The sequence below is a fragment of the Polistes canadensis genome, unplaced genomic scaffold (assembly GCF_001313835.1).
Source record: "Polistes canadensis isolate GaletaPanama2010 unplaced genomic scaffold, ASM131383v1 scaffold_66, whole genome shotgun sequence".
NCBI classification, from domain to species: domain Eukaryota; kingdom Metazoa; phylum Arthropoda; class Insecta; order Hymenoptera; family Vespidae; genus Polistes; species Polistes canadensis.
Genome location: NW_014569613.1, coordinates 111,770 through 132,951, shown reverse-complemented (window position 1 = coordinate 132,951; position 21,182 = coordinate 111,770). Strand labels below are relative to the sequence as shown.

Genomic DNA, 21,182 nt, shown 5'->3' with positions numbered 1-21,182 from the left:
AATAATTTTAAAATAACACTTTTAACATCATTCATTTTAATTGGTTTGAAGTATATTCAGTATTAATAAAAGTAAAAATTTGTATATATATATATATATATAGTTATCTCATTATTTCTTTCTTTCTATTTTTATATTTTTATTCATTTTGTATTCTTCCCACAACGAGGACGATAACAATGTCGTTCTGTCTAGAACAAGCTTTTATATTCCAGACAGGATTGGTACTCGTAAACTACAAACTGTCAGAAGCTATGAAAAAGAACCAAAAAAAAAAAAAAAGGAGAAAAAAGGAAAAACAAACGCGAGAAAGAGAGAAATAAAGATAAAAGATCATTAAAAATTTGTGTTCATCGTTTCGTAAGGAAAAAGAAAAATAATAAGTCCACAAAATTTTATATATATATATATACACATATTTTTTTATTCCTATATATTTTGAAGAGAGAGAAAAAAAATCATCTGTCTTTTTATCTAACCGGACCGCATACAAATGTGATCGCGCGTTTCATTCCACGTCGATCGAAACGTGTCCTGTCACGATCAAAATTCCTTTCACGTAGAAGGGAAAGAAAAATGAAATAGGAAAGAAGAAGAAGAAGAAGAAGAAGGAAAAAAAAAAAAGAAAACAGAGCAGATTATATTCCATCGACGTTCGGACACATTGGCGCCGATATTTCAGGGGTATCCTAATGTTTAATATTTCCCCCCCCCCCTACATTTTTCACACACACTCGATCTCTTCAAACTTCAAATTTTTTTCAATTTCAATATATATAGGGAGAAGAAATTTTGTATTTTAATATTAAATGCAGAATTTGAATCCTAAATTAAATATTAAATCACTTTTAACTAGTATTATGGTACGTTTAGTATACAAAAAAACAAGGATGTGTTAATAGGTTTAATATTTTTTTTACCAGAATTTTTAGATGTAATATGTACTTGGTCAAATTTGTTAATTTCAGTAATAAAAAAAAATTTGTGTATTTTGTAAATACAGTATAAAAATTCTAAATGAAAAAAGTGGAATACTCGATCGGTTTTTAGATGGATTTTTACATTGCAAATGAAAGAAAGAAAAATATTGTTAAAAGATTAAAAGCATTTTTCCAACATTGTTAACATTCAATTTAAATAATTTAAATAAATTTAATATAATAATAAATATTAAAAATTCTTTAATATTACACATTAACTAAAGAATTTAAATGTAAAATTTAAAACCGGTTGACACGAGAATAATCTTAAAACGTTTAATATTAAAATATAAAAAAAAAAGACAAACAAAACAAAACAAAAGAAACAAAAAAGAAAAAGAAAAAGTACGCGTTTACGGGATTAATGCGTTTTATACAAATGGCGATTAAATATTCAACGTGCGAGGATTTAAAACGATTATTAGTATGCAAGTTGATATATCGCGATAAGAAATATATTTTTTTGTTCCTTTTTATTTTTTCCTTATTTCTTGGATAATTATACCAAGAAATATAGTCTTCTCATACTTACTTAGTTTTTATTTTATCGTTTATCGATTCTACGCAAGTAAAAATCGATCAAATAAAAGTAACCTTCTTCGGAAGGACGAGTTACGAGTATGCGTTGATACAACCGACTATGACGACGACAACGATGACGGTGACGGTGACGACGGCGACAAGTTTCAAGATCGTCGTCGTAGTAGTCGTTGGGTTGTGTTACGATCCTCCTGTCTTCGACAGATTGGAATGCAAATGCAAGCAAGCAAGCAAGCAAGGAGGAGACGAAGGAGAAGAGAAACGATTTTCCTTGGCGACAATGTGGCGCGTCACGAAATACACCGTCGCGGTTCCGGCCAGGGTATTTACATTTTATGTACGGATGAAATCGAGACGACGATACTACGCGTCAAACCATCCTCTTCTTGGTGGCTACTGTATTATCAATATTTTTGACCTTGCATTTATTTCTATCTATTTTTCTTATATTTTTTTATTTCAATATTTTTGTAGGGTTGACTGATATTTTATTATTTGATCAGTTTAAAATATTTTTCATAAGAATTTTAATATTGAGATAGAGAATTATCAACAATTGTACGTGACGAAAAACAATGCTGTTATTTGTTTGCTACTGTATTATCAATTTTTCTTACTTACAGGTTTTTATCTTCATTTTTTTATATTTTTTATTTCAATATTTCTTTAGGGTTGACTGACATTTTATTATTTGATCAATTTGAAATATTTTTCATAAGAATTTTAATATTATTTGCTAATTAACTCACACTAATAATAATAATAATAATATACTTCTATCAAGCCTACCAATGAATCAACTCTTTAAACAAAAATAAAACGAAGATCAAACGAAGTAATAAATCCCCCCCCTCTCCCAAAAATGAATCCTATTTACAATAATAATAACAATACGACATTTTGATGAACCTCCTTTTAATGGGCAAACCCTTCCTACCTATAAGGGATCCTGATGCTAAAAATAAAATGAGAGAAGGATACAGATCTAATATAAGAATCTATCGGGAAGAGATTTGCGTTATGAGATCTCATTAACTTAGAGCCAAACGAGAATCTGCTACGTGAAAATCGTGAATTCGCGTAATTAAGAATCTCCGATGTGCTTTTCCGGGTTTTCTCCCAATGATCGGACAAGGTAAAAGTTGGAAACGACTTTTCTTTTTTTATTTTCTTTCTTTTTTTCTCTTGAATTTTCAGGAACAATGGTAGGAGAACCGAGTAGTTCTCGATTACGATCGTCTGCGAGCTGAGCTTTCACCCCCTCTTCCTCATCTCCCTTCATCTTCCACCTACGTTCTTCTCCACCTCCACTTTTTCCTCTTCTTTTTTACTTCTTCTTCTTCTTCTTCTCCTTCTTCATTCTCTTTTGTACGTTGTTCTAAAGGAATGGGATGGTGAAATAAGAGAGGAGGGGAGGGGTTCAGTTTATAAAGTGAAAAATATGCCTGTGTTTATCGTTACTTCGTGCCAAGTTTAGATTCTGCGCGTGTGTTTATACGTTGGTTGGGTGCACTGACCAAACGACAACAACGTCCGGTTAAGGTTTTCTAAACATAGAGAGAAATAAAGAAATAATGAATGAAAGAGAAGTAACACCTAAGTCTGCTGGTGGTGGTCGGTGAACTTTCAATCTTCAATATGTTTGATCGGTTTTTCATCTGGTGTTTAAAATAACATCATTGTAAATGAATTCATCGATGATTTATAGTAGGTTGATCTGTTAGAAATATTCTTGACTAATTACTTGTATTTTACAGAAGAGGGGGAGGGGGGATAATATTAGGTCAATCATAGGAAATAATTTATTCTACGTGTAAGAATTTGGGTTCCTCTAAAAATTTGCTTATATTAGGATTACATATACATTAATCTCAATATTATATAATAATAACAAAAATAATATTTTACAGTGTGATACCATTTACAGAATATTATCAAAATATTATATAATTATTACTATACTTAATTTATTTTTAAAAAATATTTGGTACCATTCTAATACTCCTCATTCGTTCGTCTATCCTCCCGAATTTATCGATATTTTATTATTATTATCAAAAATAAAATTAAAAAAAAAAATAAAAAAAAATGAAAAAAAGATGAGAAATAAAGGAAGGATTCCTGGGGATTCCTAGGGATTCCTCGGATTCCATATCGTTAATATATTCGAGTGAAAATGGCTGGTCGCCTTCCGGCAACATCGTTGAACGTTCCCTTTTATACCCTCGAGCGGAAGCAAGCAACGCACAAGAGAAAAAGAGAGAGAGAGAGAAATAGACTTGGATATCTCGTCGTGGAATTGAATTTCGTGCCGCCATTTCCGAAAATCTACTTACAATGGAAATTTTCCAATTTCCACGGACGCGCAACACCGCGTTTAAGTGAGGGTCGAGAGCCGCGTGTCGATATTGTCAATTATCGATCGAATGGGGCCACATCTCTTTCTCTATACATACTATAACGTTTTACTCTTCCCGTTATTCGCACTATACAGTTTTCTGCACTCACTGGTTATACCACTCCCTAGATTGACCACGTTGAAAAGAGGTTAAATTTATGAATCTGACCAAAGTTTTCGTTCGTATTTTAACATCCTTTTTCTTTTTTACCAATCAAACTCATCTACTCCCCCTCTAACATCACTTTATTTAAATAACAATTGTAATTATTTATTGCTAATTTTTAAATCATTTTATGAACAATATTTTTGAATACGATATCACTTAATAACCCATAGCAATATGTAACCACGAGACGTAACCCTGTATTAAGATATTATAAATGGCATCTATCTGGTTGAACCTTTACAGAAATTTGATCACTTATATTTATTTGATCAATATTTTATCAAATAAATAATAGTTACAGTATATTTATATATGAATATTTTGTTACGGTATAAATAATAATTTGACAGTATCTATAATACGGTATCAGTATACATATACCACCATAAATCGATGTGTAATCTTGCCATAACCCTGTATTAAAATATTATTAATGACTTCTGTATGGTTGAAACCCTTGAGAATTTTATTATTTAATAGAAATAATTATTTGTCAATATTTTAAATAAACGACAGTATTCAAAGTTGCATAATAAGGTTCGATAATAATGCATACCAATATATTTTGTTTAAGAATATAAAACACTTATTTAAAATAACAACAATTCTAATGTAAATCTCAAAATAATGTATATACCCTTACGTTGAATACTGTTGATTTAAAAAACTATTAAAAAATACGGATGAAACAAAAACTAATCTCCAAATAAATCGATCGCACTTATTCAACAAATTATTTTATGTATTAAAAACGACACACGTCGATTTAAGATTACCCAAATCCTCTAATGTCAAATGACTCACCCTTGGCATAAAACTCATGTCAGATTGGAAATTATTGACTGGACGGACGTTAAATACATTAAAAGATTTCCTCGATCGGTTAAGTTACAAGAACGAATAACAGTAGATAGTCATTCTATCGTAGACTAAAAAAGGATAACGCCCTATCCAGTTTCGAATTGTAGGGTTTCCCTGTGGATAACCAGACGAAAAGGGTTCCAATTCGATTAGGTATCACCCTTCCTTCCTTCCTTCCTTCCAAAGGAAAGCAAGACGGTAACGATGATGACGACTCTACAACGACAATAGCGTCAGTAACACACAGATGCCGCCAATTTTGTTATTTCAAAAAGAGAGAGAGATAGATAGATAGATAGAATTGGCCAATCTTGGAAACCAACGAACGGGATTTGCTTTTGATCACAGATAAAATAAATGCGGATTCTGTCTTTTCCAACAGTGGCACGATCAATAAACTCACAATCCACAAATGTCCCCTTTAACCCTTAATACCAAGTCAATTCCATCGTCTGCTATTATTCGTTCTTATATTTTCAAATACTTCAGTATAATATTCAATTGTATTAAAATTGTATTTTTTAATCACATTCCCAAACTCAAACCTAATTTTCTGTAATTTACTCTGTAATATTAATTTGTCGATTTAATTTTGCTTTTTCTTTCGTTTTTGCAAGATTGAGGTGTTAAAAAAAGTAGAGAATGCATTCTGGTGTACGATTCTGTTCTCGGTTTGTTCAAGATTTATGTCTTTCTTTTTCTTCCTTCTTTTCTTTTCTTTTTTTTTCGAGTAATCATAATTCTTCGTACCTGTAGCGTAAAAATTGAATTACTTTTCTCGTTAACTCTCCTCGTCAATGGTAGGAAGTAATACGAAACATAGCGCATAGACGACACGGGCAATCCCGTGGAAATGAATTGGGATTACTTTTACGGCGTGTTTCAAACTTCCCGATGGAACTAGCAGTGAGATAGAGACGATAAAATAGAAAGAGAGAGATAGAAAGAGAGAGAGTTTGACGTGGAGTTTGGTGGAAAACGTCCGATGGAGGGTGGGGGTTAAGAGGGAGGTGGTAGAATAGGTGGAGGGGAGTGGTTCACCCAAGGGTACTCCGTGAGGGAGTAGAAAACGGTAAAATTAGCTTAGACGGTAGACTGGAAGTATTGGCAGATAAGCGATATAACGCTTTCACGGTTCGAAGTACGTTTTCACATTTTGCCCGTCTTATTTTTGAAATCCTTCAAATATATTTCCAAACTGTAATTATCAATTCTAGTTGAAATAATTCATTTGGTGTAAAAATAATTACGATTTGAGAGCAATTGATTATTTAATTACGTTGTTATCGAATGTTCCATTGAATTGTTTTCTATGATTCATTTTAGAAATTCAATTCAACGATAATTGACATACAATGGTCGAATTGTAATGAAAGCATTAATCAGTAATGTCAGTGTTTTACTATAATGTATTAAATGTATATAACTAGATTAAAGGTAACTGGATAATGAAAAATGGCAAATATTTTTAATTAATAATAAAATAGAAATTATTTTTATATTAAATTTTGTATATACATGCTAAATATTAGTAGGATACGTTTTAATTGTTATTACGTTGGCAAATAAATTCGTAAGATTTTTTCTAAGTAAATAATAGTACGACAAAATTCGTACAAGTTTATTGACCAACCAACAATGAACGTATATTACATAACTTTAACTGAATGAACACAGTAACTAGGAAATTTTCAATAAATAATTAAATTACCAATTATATATGTTTCTACAAATTGTATATATCCAATATATTTACCATGATAATTTCGACGATATATTAAACAGTATTAAAACAATAATATAAGCAGAAATTAGTAATCTCAATTTAAACTTCAAACAATAATGTGTATTGCATAACCATAACTGAATGAAAAATAACTAGAAAAATTTACACCAAATTTAAACACGTTAAATGTCATGGAAATTATCGGTGACTGACACTTGTAATGTCATAGAGGGTAACCGATGGTCCCCCCAATAAAATAAATGAATTGCACATGATTACGTGCTTTAACTTATTTATTCTAAATAACATTTCAACATAATACAATAAAAAATTCGTAATGACACAACAGGCAAGGAATGTAAAAGAAATCAGCGTGGTATTAAACATGTACAATATTTTGTCACCAATTCAATAATTATTCGAAATTATAAAATGATAACAAAAACAAGACATTTGGTTTTCTCTAAAATACATAAATCAAATTAAAGGAAGATCCTCGACGTAGAATAATTGATTTCTGAAGATCTTACGTTTCTTTAAAGGTTAAAAAGGCTACCGGATGTCGAATAAAAAAAGAAAAGAAAAGGATAAGTGTACACAAGAAGCAGGTGGCTGAACGTCATCTCAGCACGGAAAGAAAACAATGTCGTACTCCTACTTCCCACTCGTATTCGTATTCCTATCTTTCTCTTTTTTAGCTTCCTTTCTCAGTCTACCGATTTTTCGAAGTAAATTGCATTTACTGACTCCTCGTAACGTAAGTATTTCTTCTTCAAATACTCGACATGTCGAGAGAGAAAGAGAGAGAGAGAGTAGCTTCGAGTTTACGAAAAATAAAACATAGATATCTTGTACGTAAATGTTCCCTTTCATTCTGTTTTCTTCTTTCCTGAAAATATTCTGCATTTGTCATAGGAAAAAAAAGAAAAGAAAAGAAAAAAAAAGCGGGAATATTAAATAAAAATTTATTGTGAGGGAAGAGACAGAAGGATGAGGTATACCAGTTATAGAACCAACCAATTCATATCTCAATTCTTTCTTCATTTTCTTTTTGCGAAAACGAGAATTCCAACATGAATTTTTTTTAAGCAATTTTCTCTTCTTTTTCTTAGATACGAAGTGATCCTAGAAAATTGATTCCACGATGAACGAGAATCTTTTTTTCCTTACTCAATCGGATTTACCTTACTGTGAGTGATCGTTTAAAGAGTAAAATTACTATTCGTACGATAGAAAGAAAGATATAAGAGGAGAAAGTCAAAAATAAAATATTATCGTTCATGTACATTTATCCAATACCATTTTTAAATTAAATAAAGAAAAAAGGATATATATTTTAAGTTATCAGATAATTTCATGCCAATTTTATGAAGAAAAATTCTAAGAGAACACACATTTATATTGAACTTTCTTTTTGGTTAACCTAATAAAACAAAGCTTTCTAGGAATATCAACATCACGTCATAAAATAATAAAATAAATTTCTATTAAAAATGAAAACAAATTGATTGGATTAGAATTAAATTATTTATCGAGTTCTAAAAACAGGTACCACCAGTGTCTGCGAATAAATCAAATTGGTAATAGGTTCTTCAACCGATTCTATTAATATCGAATCTATCGTTATTTTTATAATTATAAATTTTATTTTTTTATGATTTATATATATATACTGTATATTTGTAATTAATGTTCAATATTTATGTTTCTAATTACAGCGAAGGAATTAAAAATATGCGGTGGAATAAGCAGCGGCGGTGAAGTTTGTTGTTCCGCCGACATGGAGTTACGATTACAAGCAAGGGCCCGAGACAAGCACGAGAAAGCAACCAGGGATACCCTTCAGCGACTGCATCAACTCTTGTCCACTCGTGGAAATAGATTTCACAGTGAGTATCACCACTCTCACGAGGGCTTTTACAGCGTTGATTTTACAGTGATAGAGACTACGATTGCTCAGACAAGAGAATCCTCTATAACCCTACCTGACTGACTAGTCGTTTATACAAATCGTTCCTTTTAAAACATCACTACTAAATATAACACCGTAAATTTATCTTCTTATTTTGTGTGTTTTTTTAATCAATCATCCAATTACGTATGATTTTTTCATAAATACGATGCAAAATGTTTGCTAATTTACAATTTAACGATTCTTGACAAACAAAAACTAATTGGACTGATATCAATGATTCGTATGATAATAATTGTTGCTAACAATGGGGACAATGTTACTTTGTCAAAGAGAAAAGATGAAAGATCAAATCCCCGTAGGTTGGTAGTTATAAGATAGAAGTGGATACTGACGAAGTATATACTCACCACCCACCTACTACCCTATGTGTAAGATCCTCTTCCAGGTTGTCTGTTGAGTGAACTTGTGAGACTTTTTTTTAATTAAAACAGGGAGAATGAAGATAAAGAGGGGAAATAAAGGAATGCGTGGATTCGTGCGCACGTATATACTTTACTTTACTTTACTTTACTTTACTTTACTTTACTTTACTTAATTCTACTTTACTTACTCCAATAGTCACTTCTGGACCTTTCCGCGACACGTTTCAATTCTGCATCTACACTCAAACTCATTTTTACTTTCTCTTTGTATCCAACTAAACCACGAACGAACATTGGGGTAACGATTTTGGCATTCCCGAGGGTTATTCTCATCCAACACGTACATGCACTTACGCACATATATACACAGAGACTACTTTATTCTGGCTATCCTTTATCTTTGAACTTTCGAACACATTCGATCGAGGAGAAACGATTTTATTGCGAATTCGAAAGAATTTCACTTTGGTAGAAATGGGGTCGGTCAAAGTGGATATTGAGGAGCCATGAAATTAAAAAAGTAGCCATTAAATCTTTCATTTTATTAGTCTGATGTTTTTTCACCTGTTTTAGGTGATAAAATGCTGTTTTAAATATCGGATTTAACGAGTTATGTGATTTAATTATCAAATAACCGAGAAGTTATCTGGAGCTTTGAATTGTTCTATATAATCTTGAATTATTTTAAGTGGATCCCAATTTAAAGTTGTATAATAAAATTAAACTCACAGATTTCATTATTTTTCATAATTAATTTGAGGATTTAAATTCTACAATATGAAATATTATTAAAACAATAACATAACTAATAATCAATAATGTAGTAAATTGTATAATCATAATTTAAATAAAGTTTTAATTTTAATAAAAATTAGGTGACATATTTAAAAAGAAAATAAATATATTTCATTATTTAAATTAAATGAGAGTAAACACATTTTTATATTTGTTCAATAGTTTGTTTTTTTATATAATCGAAAAGTTATATAATTACTCTTTGCATTCGCCATTTTGTTTTTAAGTCTCTCTTATAGGAAAATCTAAACTTTTCTATCTAGAGATACAACAATAAATTATTTCATTTGAAAAAAAAAAAATAAAAATTAAAGAACAATTTTATAGAATTGTAAAACAAGGGAATATCAAAATGGAGGTTATGAGATTAACCATAGAGAATTGTTCGAGTTTAAAGATGAAATGCAGCAGTATCCAAGGAGAATGCAGATAGACAGAGAGAGAGAGAGAGAGAGAGATAGAGATAGAAACGATGGTTTATCCCTCTGTACTTATGCACCTTCCTTCCTACACGCCTTGCAACGGCGTCGATTCGAGAAGATCAGCGGCGGGATTACACGTTCGGAAAACGGGACCGGGTGGGACTGTTGGGAGGTAGGATTAAAAGATTAGCAAAATTGCCGTTTCACGAGGACCTCTGATCGGAGGACCGGTAACTCTTCTCACGTTTCTACAAGGATAACGTTCTCTCTTAAAATATTAGCTTCATTGCAAAAATAATTAGACATTTTCTTTTTTTTTTTACTATTTTATATATTTACTTTTTAGTTTGTGTAATTACCTTTATTCTAGTTATTGTTAATTAATAATAATTGTATAAGAATTAAATTATAGAATTACAGAGAATTTGTTTATTATTATTTTTTCAATTTGTTAATATTATTGAATTTAAGTCTTCAATATTAATATGGCGTCTGTCATACTTTGATTTAAAAGAAAATGGCGATGTTTACCTAATACTTAAACGTTAAATTATCCAGAAAATTCGTATCAATTTTGAAAAAAAAATTGAATATACTTGAAAAATATAAATCGGTATATATATTCCGGACAATCCACAATAATCATAGTAAATTAATAATATTAATGATAATAATAATAGTTGAAATTTATTCTCAGTATTCAACGTTAAATGTAAACCTCTATACATGTATAGGATTATATATCTAGTATAATAGAAATGATTAAAGATAAAATAAATCGATATAGGACAAAATTTCTCGCATCGTTTACGTGATGATGATTCGCAAGCGGATGATGCCTTTGATCGTGCGGATATTCGCATTATTAATTCTATCATCGTATCTCTCTCTCTCTCTCTCTCTCTTTCTCTCTCTTTCACTGACACACACAAATACACGTAGATATTCGTTCAAGTTCCTCTCTGTTCCCAACAAACAGTCTCGTTTGTGGTTTGCCTGCTGTTGGTGAATATTCAATGGAAAAGGGGTTAGAGAGAGATAAAGATAAAGATAAAGAGAAAGAGAGAGAGAGAGAGACAGACAGACAGACGGAGAATGAGAAAATGAACAAAAGGGTGACGAAATTTACATGTCGGATAGGATGCTCATTGTACTTACGTCTATGAAATCTGACAGGTAATACTAACAATCGGTTTTACTATCCTTCGGATGTCCCTTAAACATAGTAATTGTAACCATGACCCTTTTCTATACTCTTTCCTCGTTTTCCACCCTTCCGAATTCGACCAGGAGCTTGACTCTACCAAGCGAACTAACGTGCTCTTTGAATTTTGTTTGTAACTTAACTAGACTGGTGACTTCCTGACAGGTTTGTTTAAGTTTGTTGATCATAGATTATATAATGTTTGAATTAAGGGATAATTATTTATAAATAATTCATGTTTGATAACTCGATTAGAATTATTATTAATTTTGTTTTATGATTAGATTGAAAAACATTTTCTGTATTTGGAGTTATATATATTTTTGTACGAGTATAACATTTATAATTTATTACAATAAACTAATATCGTGAAAAAGGTAATAGGACAACAACGTAAAATCCTTTTATTTCACGAAGAATTAAGTTTAGCATAAACAATTTTTTTGTAGATTAATTTAATACGTTTAATGAAAAAATCGTTATGTCAAGGAATACAAATCTTTATTTAAAAATATTCTTACAACAATATCTTTCACCGTATCGAATAAAAAATTGCAAAATTTATATACAGAAATACGAAATCCTGAATTTCACGACGAATTAAAAAAAAAACAAAAATTGTACACAATTATTTTATTAAATTAATTATATATATATATTTAAAGAACAATCGTTATGTCGAATAATCAACAAAATTCCATATTTAAAATATCCTTCCCCCCTTTAAACGATTAAAAATTCAATCCTATATTAATGTATTACAAAAAAAAAGAAGAAGAACATATATTTAACGCGCGGATTAAAAATAATATCTGTCGTCTACCTATGCCTAATATGTGCGGCCTGTCACTTTGACATATTGATGATTCCGAAAACAAAACAAAAAAGAAAAAGGAAAGAAAATATCAAACACGGCACACCGTCAAGATAAAAAAAAAAAAAAGCTCGCGAGATCTAACGATCCTAATTAACGAAATTACTCGGTGCGGTGCGACGCTTCTAACGGTCCGTATTCGAGTCTTCAATCTTTTCCATAGCTTTCGTTGGTACAGAGTCAACGTGCAACCCTTTTTCTCTCTCTCTCTTTCTCTTTCTCTCTTTCTATCTCTATCTATATTTCTCTTACTCTTTCCAACCACCTTCAACACCAAGCAACCCCGTATGCAAGGTTCCTTTGAGGTAGTACCTAGCTCTACCTAGCTACGTATCCACTTTACTTAGCACTCTGCATGATAGAAGTTCACAGAGAGAGCCTTCTAGACTCGAATACGGAGAAGGGTTCTCTTCTAAGCTTATACAGGGTGTCGCAAATGTCTTTAGGTCTGTCTTGATTTTATGTGTTACCAGTTCTCTCTCTCTCTCTCTCTTTCTCTTTCTCTCTATTACTCTAAAATCTGTCTTCTTATTTAATTAATATCATCATAAGACTGGGAACATTTCTAAATGGATGTCTCTCGCGTACAGATAATTAACTTAACGTTAAGTTACATTATTTAATATACTCTCCTTTTAAATATATATAATAGTTGACTTTATTTCATCGATTACTTTTTTTTTTTTTTCAATGGACTAAAGGTAAAAGCTTATAGAATGTATCTTTTTTTTTTTAATCGAATCTTTTAAATGAAGTATAATCAAAAGTAATAGTTTTATAATTGCATATTAAGGTTGGATTTCGATTTTATTAAAATCATTTTAATCGACAAATAAATACTTTTATAATATGTCTGTCTGTCTCTTTCTCTCGTATAGATACATACATGCATATATGCACAAACTATGATTCTTATAAAGCTATCATAATAAAACTGAAAGAATTAATCCTTTATAATCATGTTTATAACTTTGAAGTAACGATATTATTTTAATTAAATGTTTTTCTTTTTATCTTTTAACATGGACGTGTAAAAATATCCTTGTAAAATCTTTCATTGATAGACGACCAAATGGTTCTTTTTTTTTTTTTTTATATATATATATATAAATAATTATTAACATCAACTTTTTAAAAATATCAAACTAATGGATAGAAATTGTTTAATTCGCCGTTAATTTTTACTCGTTGCGAAAGGGGAGAGGGTTAATATTCGTCAAATAATATAAATACTTTTCATAGCTCGCAAGGGGGTTAGAGAGAGGGGTTAGCAGAAGAAAAAAATTCGAGGTATAAAGGGTTAAAATGGGTGGACTTAGTGCACACCGAGGTTGTCGTTGGAATGAAAATTAGTCGATATTTCAAAGTAGGGAGGGGGTAGGTAATAAGGAGTGAGGAAGAGGAGAATAATAAAGGGGAGGGGAGCTAAAAGCAAAGAAAAAACTTATGGAGCATTGAAAAGAGAGCGAAAGAAAATAAAAGATTAAAATAAAGGAGAAAAAAAATTAAAAAGAGAAAAAACGAGAGAGAGAGAGAGAGAGAGAGAGAGAGAGAGTGCAAGAAAGAAACTCTGTGTGTGTGTACGTGTGCGTGTATATGTGAGAAAGAGAAAAAGAGTTTCAAAGTCAAACAGAAAGAGAGAGAGAGAGAGACAGACAGACGGACGTAGTAAATGAGAGAAATTTAGATAGAAAGAGAAAAATGCTAAGTAAAACAGAAAGAGAGTGAGTAAGAGAGTGTGTGTGAAGGAAAAAGGAGGGGGAGGGGAGAATAGCATGGCAAAATATCGCGAATTAATAGCCGAGACGAACTTATACCGTCGGTGTTAAGTGCTTCCTCCTTTTCTCTCTCTCTCTCTCTCTCTCTCTTTTCTTTTTTTTCACACTCGCCTTGCCCTTTGTACGTCAACTACGACTATGGTAGACGTATACGAGACGACGACGTAGACGTCGACTAAGACTACGACGATGACTGCGATGGCGGCCGATTCGTTACACGAGGAGGAGGAGGAGGAGGAGGGGGAGGAACGTGTACTCGTCGTTAAAAGGAATTTTAATCACATTCTTCGCGGCTGAAGTGACGATAAGGAGGTTCCTGCTAGGGTGTACTGCCCTTCCATCTCTTTCTCTCTTTCTCTCTCTCTCTCTCTTACTTTTTTTCTTTATAACTCATTTACACTTACAAACTCATATTCTATCTCATTCTCATAGATAAGTGTTAGTTTATAGGTGTTGGTCGGTAAGTGACTGTGTGTGTGATAGTGAGGAGAGAGAGAGAGAGAGAGTGGTTTGGCTTGTGTGAAGCATGACGAAAAAGAGAGAACGAGAAAGATAGAAGAAAATAAAAGAGAGGGAAAGCTAGGTACTCGCCGCCATTGTTACCGCGTGCTTCGAGTACTACTACCCCTAGACGTTTTACTTTTTAGACCCTATCTTTTTTACCCTTCTCTCTTCTTCTTTTTATTCTCTCCCTCTCCCTCTCTTTCTCTTTCTCTTTCTCTCTATTTCGCAACTCTCAAACACTCCCTTTTCTAACTTTCCTCTTTCTCCTTTCATCATTCCTTTCTCTTTTCCATCAACCGTCGATTCGTATCATTGATCGAACCATTTTTATGAGCCACCTCTTTGAATGAACGAAGAAATAAACTTTTAAATCAACGATTATTCCCATCAACTTAATTGCTACCCTTTCAGGATTGGTGATAAAATAAGGGAGATAGTTGAGAATGACTCGTTCGTTTCTATTGGGCTTTACAATTAGAAATGAATCCTCTCGCGCAATAGGGCGGGGATCAATTCAATTGATATAATTGACGGTTAACCTAAGTGGTTAACCATTCTCGTCGACACCTCAAACTCTAAAGTTAGAAGAAAAAATAGAATAGAAATATTTTTCAAATAAAAGTTATATTGCAAGTAATATGCCACTGAACGAAACACTGTGCCGAAAAATGTGCACGTTGCAACTCGGTAGTTTTTGATGTTCGCACTTAGGTTTTTTAATGTCATCTTGGAGACTTATTTTGATGTTCAGAATATATTACGTGGCTTTAAAATATACACTTTTAATAGGTCCAATAATACGGGTCAATAGAATATTGATTCTATCTATATACAACTATTCTATATATAGAGTATCTATTGAGATATACTCTACAGATAAAGTAGAATTTTCTTGCCGATTATAATCGATACTCGCATGCACAGGTTGTCGCATGGATGCCGACTATATCCGGCGCTCATGCAAAAAGGGTTAATTCTGACATGGATCACGCGCAGTTATTTTTCGTTGGATAAAATTTGTTGATATGTAATATATATAATTGTTTGAATGTAACATATTTTAATGATAAAGTTAAGTATTTATACTGTTAAAAAAAAGAATAAGTAAAACGCGAATTAACTAATAAGCTATTTTGATAGCAACAAAGAGTTTATTAGTCAATGAGATGATAATCATGATACAAGTGTTAATATCACTAACCAGTAATCTAAATCAATTTAAGTCAGTAGATTTTATAATTTTACCAATCATTGCATCTCGTTATACGTCACATAACATAACACATTAAAAAAACTTATTTAAAAGAACATTGTTTGCTTCAAATTCTATTGAAAAGACATTCTGAGACCTCAGGGACTTTTCTGGGCGCGTTTAATGCTTAATCCGTCACTATTCTCACGTCTAAGGGTTATTGTACCTTATGTAGAACATTTCAATATTTTAATTAATAAATGTCATGAATTGAGTCGTATTTTAAATTTTATTGAAAATTATATATTTTTATATGTTCACACAGCAAACTTAAAAATCAAGTTCTCCATATTAATAACTATTTTTATAGTTAATTTTTGTCCTATTTTGTTTTATCGTCTAAAAAGCTTAATAGAGACAATTTCTCGTTTTTAATTGTTCCGTTTTAAAGGATTGGTAATAAAAGGTAAAAATAGTTAAAACTATTGGTATTATATTTGGACTAAAAACGGTATCGTTAAACTTAGGAATTATTTTATTTTCTTTTATATTTATAACTTGTCCTGTATTTCAAATGTGTCTCTTCATTTATGTGTTCTATTTTTATTTTTTCATTGAAAAACAAAAAATAACTGAATTTAGATGAATTATTTCCTCATATTAATTGTTCCCATTTTAGAGGTTGAACGGAGTATTAAATATTATAATTTAATTATAACTATGTGGAAACATTTTAAAATTAAATTAAAGATAATTAAAATTGTAATACAGCTAAGCTAAAATAACGAATAATCAAAAAATATTTGTTTATCTTCCTTAAAAGTTTTCTCAAAAATTTGTAAAATTAATTGAATATTTCTAAATTTAAAAATAGTAAATAATACTATTTTAAATATTATTTATATTAACTACAATATAAAATCGACCACCTAAAAGAAACTAATTGTAACCTTTACAAGATTTTATTCTCTTTTTTTTTTTATTTTTACTTAAAACATGTGTCCCACATTCGAGAGAAAGCACCTAACTATTTAATTTTTATTTTTATTTTGTTTTTCGCTCGCAGGCTTTTTCAAGGAGCTCTTAGCAACCAGCAAGAGAGGCTTCCACGAGATGTTCAAGAAAACTTACGGAATTTTGTATGAACAAAACTCTTACGTATTCACGGATCTCTTCAAGGAACTTGAGAATTATTATGCGAAGGGAACAGTAAGTTTCCTCGTTGAATTCTATTACTTATCGCGTCTTGCATTTATCATTCCTACATTAAATTCTATTGAAGAAATTTGAATCAATTAACAAATATTGATTTTTCTTTTTATTTTCTAGGTCGATCTCGACGACACGATGGACAATTTCTTCAACACGCTTTATCAAAAAATGTTTACTGTATTAAACAGTCAATATAAATTTGACAATAAGTACTTGGAATGTGTTGGTGATCATATGAAAGAAATGAGGCCATTCGGTGATGTACCTCAAAAACTGAGCGTTCAGATTAAAAGATCCTTCGTTTCTACTAGAGCTTTTAGTCAGGCACTTACTGTTGCTGCAGATGTTCTAAAAAACATGCAAACGGTAATATATTTATTTCATAAATATCACCAAACTATTTTATTGTCTATTTAAGCAAATTTTTTATATTTTATATACAAAAATAAATAACACACTCTGAATAATATTAATATTATTTTATATATAATAGATTTCTACATTATCAAACGTATACACTAGTTTTATATATTTTTATTTTTCTCTATATTATTATTTGCAATAAATAATATTTAAAAATATTAACCTCATAGAAAAAGTGAATACTCACTTTGTTATTAATTTTAATTTTATGTTAAATACAATCTTGTCAAAATAATAACCATTAAAATATGAACGACCTAGTTGTGTTATTGATCTAATTGATTTTCATCATTTATTCATTATTATCATAATAATTATATAATATGTGTATGTATATATATATTTGTAGTTGAAATCATCACCAGAATGTGCATCAGCGTTGACAAGAATGACAGCTTGTCTCTCGTGTAGCGGGATCGCAGGCAAGGTGTTAGCTTGCGGCGACATGTGTGCGAACGTAATGAAGGGTTGTTTAGCTCAGCACGTGGCGCTTGACGGGGAATGGAATCAGTTCGTTGGTCAGTAATAATATTCTACCGTAATTTTTATTCTTCATTAATTTTTAATCAGAACACCCCAACCTATCATATATTGTTTTATTAAAATTTCCTCCAAAGAATCCAAAATATACCAAAAAAGAAAATTTGTAATGAAAATTTGTTCGTAAATTTTGTATTTAAACAGAGGCATTTGACAAAGTAGCAGATCGTTTGCTGGGTCCATTCAATATAGAGATGTTGATGAAACCAATAAACTTAAAGATATCCGAAGCGATAATGAACTTTCAAGAGAGCAGTAGCGATGTTTCGCAAAGGATATTCACAGGATGTGGTCGTCCTGTGTTGGGTAGACGAAGAAGAAGAGATAACAGAGAACTCGAACTTGAGTCATTGAACTTTGATCAGGAAACATCAGGTGAGGATCGTTCCTCGACTGCTGCGATACTGGACAAGCTCGTCAAGGAGATAAGACAGAGGATAAGAGACTCTCGACAGTTCTGGGTCTACCTACCCTATCAGTTATGCAACGATGGTTTGGTACAACCACCTAGCAATACTAAGGAATGTTGGAATGGTACGCACGTCGATAAGTAAGTACAATCCAATTATCTATTATCATTTCTAACTCGTTTCAAACATATTAATTATGACATTTATAATTGGAATTTATTTTTGCACAGTAGTGTCTCGACAAATTATTATTGATTAAATAATTTGTTGTTGTTGTTGTTTTTTATTTTTCCAAATTGCAAAAACAAGACAAGTATATGTTTTATGGGATTGATATTTTTATAAATGATTTATTTCTAGATATATATATCCAGTATCCTCGGATGGAGAGACGCAACCATTAAATCCAGAAGTACGAAGTAGCGGACCAAGGCCTACCATCGTGAGGGATCAAATTTTTGCTCTGACGACGATCACGAACAGGCTTAGGTCAGCGTTTAATGGTCAAGATGTTGACTGGATAGATACAGGTATGTATTATTGTGTAAACCCCTGAATTCAGTATTGAATACTATTTATTCAATATTAATTTTACTGGTAAAGTAGGAATTGTGAACAATGGCCTGGCGTTTTTAGGCAATGTAGGAAACAGAAGAATTGTTACAGACTTTTCCTAGACAATGTTAAAAAGAAAGATATTCATAGAGATCACCATGAATGAATCACTTTATAATAAATTAATTGCAATCTTTGAAATAAATTAGGTGTTTCATATTAGATACTGTTAGCCTATACTTGTTAATCCTTAAAAAGAAAATTAATAACAGTACCTTCATTAACATTTATGTTATCCTAAAAATTAAACTCCTAGTTTCCATCTAATACTAAAACTTAGTTTAACCAGTATAACTAAAAATCTCTCATGAGTCTAATATAATTGTTTTGTTTGAAAATATTCATTTTTAGAGGAAGTATGGTACGGATCCGGAAGTGGATCAGGTGACGGTTCGGATGGTATGGACAACGAGGATCGTTTCGTAGAAGGATCAGGTTACGGTGGTGACCATTCATTACCAGAACAACCACCGAATCAACCAACACCTAATAGAGGTCCGGAAGAAGTACCACCAAGAGTAGATGTTGATATCAAATCAAACAACGATAACAACAATACCAAGAAATATGGCAATACAACGGACACAGCTGATAGTGGAGCAACCAGACAAAAAATATCTTTGTCACGAGCATTGACGACGTATCTGGTGCCGATAGTTGTCATGTGGTTTGGTGGATGTCTCACCGAGTGGCTGTGATCATACGGCTTTATTATAATCGAGCAGTGTACTACAGTGTAAATATCTCTTTTTAAGAGAACAACAACAGTAACTCCTTTTCATTCAACAATCCACTTCGACGATCCTTGTATTCGTCGTTGTTGTTGTCATAGTTATTATTGTCGTGAAACTGATGCGTTAGTGATCGCAAAGAAAAAAAAAAAAAAAATGGTATTTTTTTTCGTTGTATAAGCGAAATTTTCATCGACGATAATTACAAGTAAAAAAAAGTGAGTTTTATATATAAAATAAGAAAATATACTATATGAAGTATATTTTCTTCTACTTCTTCTTCCTTTTTTTTTTTTTTTTTTTTTTTTTTATTCGACATTTTAGGATTAATTTTTTTAGACGCTCGATTGAAACTGATCGATCTTATCTATCTATTTTTTTATTTCTATTATTAACGTGAGAATCTTTACGCGATATGAGTGCTTAGATCTAATTAATTAAACTAAATTCGATTAAATTACGATATAAAAATATAAACAAAGAATTCTATGATACTGGAACTGAGTATACGAGAATTTACATTTATGCTCCGGCATTGAACTCTCCAAAGCGCGCGGAATTATTCAGTTACTTTAATCGAACCGAGAAGAAAAGAGTATATTTTTTTTTTTTTTCTTTTTTTTTTGGTTTCTTATAATTACTATACTTGACTCTTTAATATTTCGTTTCGTTAAATTAGATTCGTCAAAACAAAAATGAAAAAAGAAAATCATTTACTTTTGTCTGCGTGTTTGCGTTCGTTTAATCCTCTATAACCTAAATTTTTGTTCTTATTTACAAAAAAACATTTGATGTAATGTGACAATTATAATATTTGTACTATAATTGCAATATTTAATGATTTTAGAAAAAAATATTTAAAATACATCAAACATGTATAATAATTTTGTTACGATAAAATAAAATGATGGAATGCGCAAGTTTGTGTTTGAATTTTAAATTGCGAGACGTGTTATAGAGGGTTAATAAAAAATATTTTCACCTTATTTCTTTTCGTTAAGTTACAATATTGTTGTTTTCTTCTTCTTCTTCTTCTTCTTTCTTCCTTCCTTTCTTTCTTTCTTTCTTCTCGTAACTGATATAAATATTACGTCACTGATACGCTAATCGGCCCAAATTTAGTAACCAAACAAGAAATTGCACATAATTAAGTGTCAAAACGTCGTGCGACATAAAACGACAAAAAAAAAATCAACAATCCTTGCTAAAAAGGCTGAAAGTAAAAGAGAGAGCTCCTGTGATAAAATCAAAAGTAAAATGAGCTCGTATCATCGTCATCGAATCGTCACCAATAATTAGCTACCCGCGTTGCCGCCGCACGCGCAAAATTTCTTCGACAAAAAAAAAAGAAAAAAAAAAAAAAAAAAAAAAAAAAAAAACACTATAATAAAATTAATGCGAATCGGTAACATTGTTCGCGAATTCACTGATTGATTAAAAGGACATTAAATATCTATATATAAAAGTAAAG

General features: G+C 31.1%; 1 protein-coding gene across 1 annotated transcript in view; it reads left to right on the top strand.

The window, feature by feature from the left end:
- The window catches only part of LOC106786131 (glypican-6), a 129,068-nt gene extending 107,886 nt beyond the window's left edge, over positions 1 to 21,182 (top strand). Inside the window, exons 2-8 of the mRNA XM_014747209.1 lie at positions 8,393 to 8,563; positions 16,847 to 16,989; positions 17,110 to 17,358; positions 17,765 to 17,933; positions 18,100 to 18,505; positions 18,726 to 18,895; positions 19,332 to 21,182. Of these exons, the coding sequence (XP_014602695.1) occupies positions 8,393 to 8,563; positions 16,847 to 16,989; positions 17,110 to 17,358; positions 17,765 to 17,933; positions 18,100 to 18,505; positions 18,726 to 18,895; positions 19,332 to 19,678 (1,655 nt within the window). The 3' untranslated portion in view covers positions 19,679 to 21,182. The remainder of the gene's footprint in view (positions 1 to 8,392; positions 8,564 to 16,846; positions 16,990 to 17,109; positions 17,359 to 17,764; positions 17,934 to 18,099; positions 18,506 to 18,725; positions 18,896 to 19,331) is intronic.